The sequence below is a fragment of the Toxotes jaculatrix genome, chromosome 2 (genome assembly GCF_017976425.1).
Source record: "Toxotes jaculatrix isolate fToxJac2 chromosome 2, fToxJac2.pri, whole genome shotgun sequence".
NCBI classification, from domain to species: Eukaryota; Metazoa; Chordata; class Actinopteri; family Toxotidae; genus Toxotes; species Toxotes jaculatrix.
The window spans coordinates 8,460,375-8,468,369 of NC_054395.1; the positions used below are offsets into that span (position 1 = coordinate 8,460,375).

General features: G+C 39.2%; 1 protein-coding gene across 2 annotated transcripts; it reads left to right on the forward strand.

The window, feature by feature from the left end:
• The first annotated feature begins 337 nt into the window (after nt 1-337).
• LOC121187146 (twist-related protein 2-like) lies at nt 338-4,062 on the forward strand. 2 transcript variants are annotated; one of them, XM_041046287.1, is made up of 3 exons: nt 338-1,523; nt 1,769-2,010; nt 3,471-4,062. In XM_041046287.1, the coding sequence occupies exon 1, from the start codon at nt 705-707 to the stop codon at nt 1,350-1,352; it is 648 nt and encodes a 215-aa protein (XP_040902221.1). In that variant the 5' UTR covers nt 338-704; the 3' UTR covers nt 1,353-1,523; nt 1,769-2,010; nt 3,471-4,062. The 2 variants fall into 2 exon arrangements, with proteins under 2 accessions (XP_040902221.1, XP_040902214.1); XM_041046280.1 differs by having other exon boundaries at nt 338-2,010.
• Nucleotides 4,063-7,995: the final 3,933 nt, after the last annotated feature.

Here is a 7,995-nt window from a genome sequence, read left to right on the forward strand (position 1 = left end):
AGAGGACAGAAAACCAGGCAGCAAGAGGGGGGATGGTAGTGACTTGCTTTGGAGGAAATCTGGAACCTATAAACTTGGGCAACTTCTATGACAACAACCGTTCGATTTGGTTGGCTGTACGACACACCTTTGTCTCCGCCTCGTCCCTTTGATCGGACCAATCGTTTAAGATTTATTCTTCCTGTTGTCTTAAACTCAGCTGTCCAAAAAAAGTCCTCTGGACCAATCAGGGAGTCAGATGGGTGGGTAGCTGAAAGTTTCATGGTCCCCTCCCTTTAAAAAGTCAGATTCAGGTTGCTGTTGTCTCACACGCAGCTACAGGAGCAGGGTGTGAGAACAGTCCAGTTTGCCGACGCTGTGTACACTGACAGAGACTGGGAAATCACTGGCGAGTTTACATGTGTATGGATGAAGTACTGTGGAAATCCAAAACTGAGTGCTGATTACCTTCCCATTTTGGATTAGTATGTTTGGATGTGACAAAGTGTAAAAACCGATAACTGCTGGAGAAGAAGAACGACACAGCAGAAGGCCAGGGAAACACACAACGTGACAGAGGGAGCTCCTGAAGACGAACTGAACACAGGAAAACTGTGTGAAAGAAGCAGAGGGGGAGTGGAGAGAAAAACACTGAGAGAAAGAGAGAAACACTGAAGACATTCAAAGACGGATAGAGAGAAGAGAGACGAAAAACGTGGCCAAGCATGAGAGAGGAGGAGCAGTCTAATGATGACCACCATGAGGGAGGGGTGCTTTCCAGCAAGGAGAACACGGGAAGACAACCTTCTAATGCATGTCCTGTTGTTGTAGCAACGCCGGGGGTCACCGGGCGTAAACGGCAGACGGGCTCACATACAGAGGATCATGTTACCACAGTTATTCCCACCACATCAGCAGACGATGGCAAGGTCAAGCCAGAAGATGACATCCAGATCTACACCCCGACTGGACCTAAAAGACTCAAGAAGAGTCCTCAGCATCGGCCACCTTCCTCAGGCCCCTCCCTTTCTCCAGTCCCCGGTCCTAGTCCTGGAGGACTCTCAGCCCTCGAGGACCCTCACGCCCAGCGGGTGATTGCCAACATCCGAGAGCGCCAGCGGACACAGTCTCTAAATGAAGCCTTTGCCTCATTGCGTAAGATAATCCCCACGCTCCCCTCTGACAAACTGAGCAAGATCCAGACCCTTAAGTTGGCATCACGCTACATTGACTTCCTGTACCAGGTACTGCAGAGTGACGAGATGGACGCTAAGCTGGCTGGATGTAACTACCTGGCTCATGAAAGACTGAGCTACGCCTTCTCTGTCTGGAGGATGGAGGGGGCCTGGTCGACCATGTCTGCTGGTCACTAACCCTGCCTGAAAGCTGATAAATTCCTCATGAGGGGAATATTCTTACTTCACACAGACAGTCAACCAATGGCTGACCAGTGTACTCAAAAATGGATGATCAACCACATCATCTGTTTGTCTCAATGGAAAAACTATCTGACACTTGATGAGAAGATATTGTGATAGTTTTATGTGAGCATTTAAGCCAATACCCTTTCATGAAAATTGTAGTAGCTGTCATGCTTGTCAAACATGAGATGTAAATATGGATTCGTGTGATTCTATTGTTTTGCTTGCCAAAAGCAGCTATTACTACTCATGTGTGCCAATGATAGGTTTGGAGAAATGTACCACAACAGGGACAGTGTGCTCTGTGTATGATTCCTAGCTTTTTTTTAAAGGATTCTTTTTACGACATTTGTACTCTGTTTACATAGATCACAGTGGAGGACAGGACAGGCGAGAGACAAAAACAGCCGGACTTCATTCAGCATTCTTTCAATTCAGCAAGCTGATGGTTAAGGACGCCCTGTCCTAAATGTTGCCTCCACATGACAGCACGGTTCATTGTGCTGGAGCCGAAGCTTGACCTCTGGTTTCATCCGCATCATCACCCTTGATTTTATCATCGTAACTGCTGTCAGTGTCACCATCGTCATTACCATCGTCATCATCATAGGTATGCATTCTTTGAGCCGCATTTGATCTCTATATCATTTTTTTTTTTAAATTAATGTACATGTTTTGTATAATAGAGGAGAATTCAGAGGAGGGATCAGAAGAAGGTCAGAGCTGGAAAGACAAAATTGGATGTTTCAAGACAGATTGGACCTTTGACTTTTCCATACCCTTTCAACTCCTACTTTTCCGAGACTCTGACATATTATGAATCCCTGACCACCTCTGAACCCAAACGACAGTGGAAAAAGTAGCCGCGGGCAACCGTCATCCTGACTTAAGTTTCTCCTTTTTATACCCAAACCAAGCCCCTTTGTTTCTTCCAGAGCCAAAAAAAACTCTCCTCTTGAAATTCTTTCCTCTCATTTTGGCCCAAATTTGCTTGCGTTGCACGAAACCGTGATACAGCTACAGCGAGCTGACGAGGAGGCGTAATGAAAACAAACGGTCTCTAAAAGTCATGAATCTTGTGTGTCACCATCAAAGGGGAGGCTGATGTGCCTCCCCGCTGGGCTCCCATAAACCACTGGGAGTGATGGAGGAGGTGAGAGCTGATTTATACATACACAAATGAGCATATATGCATAGCTGTAGTTGTGCGCATGCACCCATCCACAAACACGCTTGCATCCCCCGTGTCTTGAGTTTTAAAAAGTCAGCATCCAAAATTACCAAATTATATACGTGCATTAAAGCAATAAAAGCCAATTTTTGTATTATTGCACCTCTGATTTTGGTCTTATGTGAAAGAGAACTAATTCCAAGCAAACTTCACCTGCAAGGCTTAACTCTCATTTCACATAAAAAACCAAACTACAAGGAAATGGGGCTTGACATGCTGTTTGTACTCAACACATATCCAAGACAAGCCACTTTTTCCTTCACTGCCAATATGCATGAAGCCCAGCAACCTATCATTAGAACGTCCCAGGGTGGTGGCTAATGTTTCCAGCTCCTATGAAGACTTATGAAGTCTTACTGAGCCCCACAGTCAGCCCAGTGTGGTCTCAGAAGGCTAACCTTCACTGACATGTTAGAAGACACTTGACATTTATAAAGAATTCAGTTCTGGGCTGAAGGAGGAAAAAAGCAGCCCCTGTGCGTTTTGTATATAACATCAGAGTGGCTGGCCTTCGGAAACAGGGAGATGGAATTTGAGTGCATGTTAATTCCAGACAGCATTCATCTGATTACAGAGACAGTACGGCAGCTACAAGTTTAATGTCTTCTTATTTGTACCTTGTATTATCTCGTTTGAATCAAGTTGTTTTCTGGCTTGACATGGCGATGCTAGATTGTTAAGGTTGGCTGTGTTGGAAGTAGTAATTTTGAATAATCTCGTTCCTGTGTCAAACATTCAGTGATGAATACGTTAAAATGTGTCCAATCTGACCAACAAAAACTCATCAATGGAAATAAGTAGTTACTGCAGTAACATCTCTGCATTTTTTGTCTTTCCAGCTGCTGAATTAAAGTGACTGTGATCTTCCCTGTACATCTCTACTACTTGCTACCATTTCTGCCATTCTAATCACATGGACTTTGATGCAAACGGAAACCTTTAGGTACCTCGCTTTTGGATAAAAAAAAAAAAAAGATTATTTAGTAAGAATAAAAGGCATCCTTATCAGGAAGCATGCTGGTATTGGGGAAAGGGGACACTTCTATGGACCACCTAAACCAACAAAATGCTGTCAATTTCTTGAGAAGACATTGACAATACAGGTCAAGTTGGAGCGGTGTTTGTGTTCTTTTATTTCATACTATTTTCCCCTAGATACTATTCCTAGGAAACTTATGTAAGAGCTGTCACTGGAAAAAGACTTAACCTGCAGATAAAGTTTTTTTTTTTTTATATATCTCAGACAGTGATTAGTTTATCTGTTACACAGTTTACATACAGAGTGTGAGGCTGTTTGTTTTTTTTAGGAGCATTTACTTGAAGAATATATAGCATGGTGCTTTATGAAAAATGACTGACACTGATGCAGGATGACTGATTATAAATATTCCAAGCAGAAAAATCCTTGAAGAATTAGATTCAGTGATACATACAGTACAACACACGTATCATTACTTGTCTGAATAAAGAATAAAAAACTGTCTTCAAACTGTTCCTGAGGTTCCTGTTGTTTGGCTAAAATTGCATGATGAACGGTGCAGAGATTTATACTGGCACCACACCCTCTTTGTCTCCTGTCTCACTTGTTAAACTGTCTCTCTTGTTTTCCCTTCCTTCCTCCTTCCCCCAGTCTCTCTCTTTTTTTTTTTTTTTTTAATGAGGTCTGTGTGCCTTTGCCTGGTCAGTCAGGAACAGTTAATTCCTCCAAAAAGAACACGCTGATGTGAAGTTAAGGGCTCAGGGAATATTTATAGACTGTTTGGACTTAAATTCTAAGTTGTAGCTTGATCTTGCATTTGTGTATCTTAGTGCTTGAGTAACAGTTAAATCGTTAAAACTTTCAGAGAAGTTTAGATTAAAAAAAAAAGGGGTGCTGGCCACATGTCATTATGTCAAACGAAAAATAAATTCCCCTGGCAATGACCAACCAACTGGTAACCTCCCATCTATTGTAAGACCTCATTCATCGGAACATCAGGACACAGTAGTGTCCTCAGTCCACTGATGACTGTTGACTGTACATTAAGTTTATGTGGTGCTCTGATCTCCCCTTCCACTAAAACACTGCAGCATGCTTCAAAAATTTGCTTGCACTAATGTGAAGTACGCCTGGTGCAGCTAGTTAAAGGCTGTGCTCACACTCACAGGTGTTTCCAGTTGTTCTGATTAGACCTCAGCTCAGGTTCAAACTGGGTGGAGTTGGAAAGGAATTCACTCATCTCTGAGCTCCACGGGCACTTCATTAGAATCAAGGTGCAAGTGCAGCAAAACTAACAGGAGAGCGAAGCAGCTGTCAATCAAACAGTCACTTTCAATGTCATGTTTATTTCAGTCTTTGTAGCTGTGCTGTTTCATACAAAAGGCTACTATATAATGTTCAGGTGCTAAAGTGCTGCACATGGCTCAATGTTTCAGTGATAAAATTTTAAAGTTAGGGATGTATGTCCTTTAATTTTAGAAGTTTCAGCCAGTTTAGAGCTTCTTTCAGCTTTGGGATACGGTTACAGTAGATAAAAGAAACTAGTAATGATGATAACGCTGTAACAGGGACATGGTGTTAAGATGGCTAACATTTTTGGCATAAACAGCATTAACTTGCTAATAACAACACTGTAAAAATACTGCTTTGCAATTTGTGGTAAATAAGTCTTTCACACTTAATATTAGAGTGATGCTTTAATATGCTCTCCAAATTTACTATATATAGCATTAAAGTATATCTGCTGGGTGACAGTGTCCAAGCAGCTGGAAATGAAATGACAAATTAGCTTGCTAAGGACTAGAGGATGGATGCCACTTTAACAGCTCTCATTAATATTGCTAAGTGGCTTGTTCCTGCCCTGTCAGTGGTAAATCTAAAAATAAGCTAATATTCTTCAACCTTACACACCTTTTTAGGTAGAAATTTCCTTCATTTATTTCCTTTGAAGAAAACAATACATCTGAAAGAAGACTTCTGTAAAGCCAGGCACCTTTTTTTTTTTCCATCAAACTTGAATGTATTTCCATACAATACTAGAATAATGGTCAATGCTCACTTAAAAATCCATAAATTTAATCTGGTAATTAGTAGTAGTTTAGTAATTAGTAGTTTTTTTTTTAAAAATATAGTTACTGCTAACATTCAAGAATTGTATTTATTTTGATTATGTACCTTTTTACAAAAAGAGTGTGTGAAAAATATATTAATTTCTTTTTTTCTATCAAGCATTTCTTTGACAATAATTAATTTACTGGGAAACAGAATCGAGGTATTGTGAAAATGATCAACGCCATGTTCATTTATGGTCAATTTATATGTTCACACTTTCATATTATAATGTTTGGACAAAAAGGAAATATAAAAGCAGGCTCATACTGGAAGTTATTTTGTTTTTAATCAAGAAGAAAAGACAAAAATAACAGTATAAAATAGACAATCTTTCTATACATACACATGGTAGGAAATGTAAAGGAAAAAAAACACATACAGGTAAATAATAAAGAATAGCATGAAACAAAAAGATTTCAGTTAAATCATTAAAACTTTCAGAGAAGTTCAGATTTTAAAAAAAAGGGGGTGCTGGCCACATGTCATCATGTCAAACGATGAAAAATAAATTCCCCTGGCAATGACCAAACCAACTGGTAACCTCACATCTATTGTAAGACCTCATACATCGGAACATCAGGACACAGTAGTGTCCTCAGTCCACTGATGACTGTTGACTGTACATTAAGTTTATGTGGTGCTCTGATCTCCCCTTCCACTAAAACACTGCAGCATGCTTCAAAAATGTGCTTGCACTAATGTGAAGTACGCCTGGTGCAGCTAGTTAAAGGCTGTGCTCACACTCACAGGTGTTTCCAGTTGTTCTGATTAGACCTCAGCTCAGGTTCAAACTGGGTGGAGTTGGAAAGGAATTCACTCATCTCTGAGCTCCACGGGCACTTCATTAGAATCAAGGTGCAAGTGCAGCAAAACTAACAGGAGAGTGAAGCAGCTGTCAATCAAACAGTCACTTTCAATGTCATGTTTATTTCAGTCTTTGTAGCTCTGCTGTTTCATACAAAAGGCTACTATACAATGTTCAGGTGCTAAAGTGCTGCACATGGCTCAAAGTTTCAGTGATAAAACTCCTAGCCTGATGCATTACATACAATATTGTTATGTACAATCAACATTCAGATATTTCTGCATTAAAATTTTAAAGTTAGGGATGTATGTCCTTTAATTTTAGAAGTTTCAGCCAGTTTAGAGCTTCTTTCAGCTTTGGGATACGGTTACAGTAGATAAAAGACGGAAACTAGTAATGATGATAATGCTGTAACAGGGACATGGTGTTAAGATGGCTGACGTTTTTGGCATAAACAGCATTAGCTTGCTAATAACAACTGTAAAAATACTGGTTTGCAATTTGTGGTAAATAAGTCTTTCACACTTAATATTAGAGTGATGCTTTAATATGCTCTCCAAATTTGCTAAATATAGCATTAAAGTATATCTGCTGGGTGACAGTGTCCAAGCAGCTGGAAATGAAATGACAAATTAGCTTGCTAAGGACTAGAGGATGGATGCCACTTTAACAGCTCTCATTAATATTGCTAAGTGGCTTGTTCCTGCCCTGTCAGTGGTAAATCTAAAAATAAGCTAATATTCTTCAACCTTACACACCTTTTTAGGTAGAAATTTCCTTCATTTATTTCCTTTGAAGAAAACAATACATCTGAAAGAAGACTTCTGTAAAGCCAGGCACCTTTTTTTTTTTTCCATCAAACTTGAATGTATTTCCATACAATACTAGAATAATGGTCAATGCTCACTTAAAAATCCATAAATTTAATCTGGTAATTAGTAGTAGTTTAGTAATTAGTAGTTTTTTTTAAAAAATATAGTTACTGCTAACATTCAAGAATTGTATTTATTTTGATTATGTACCTTTTTACAAAAAGAGTGTGTGAAAAATATATTAATTTCTTTTTTTCTATCAAGCATTTCTTTGACAATAATTAATTTACTGGGAAACAGAATCGAGGTATTGTGAAAATGATCAACGCCATGTTCATTTATGGTCAATTTATATGTTCACACTTTCATATTATAATGTTTGGACAAAAAGGAAATATAAAAGCAGGCTCATACTGGAAGTTATTTTGTTTTTAATCAAGAAGAAAAGACAAAAATAACAGTATAAAATAGACAATCTTTCTATACATACACATGGTAGGAAATGTAAAGGAAAAAAAACACATACAGGTAAATAATAAAGAATAGCATGAAACAAAAAGATTTCAATGTCATGTTTATAGATACAGAGTTACTGTAAGTCCAGTTAGTTAAGAGTTACCAATACACATACTACTGAATGCATCAAGGCACATGTG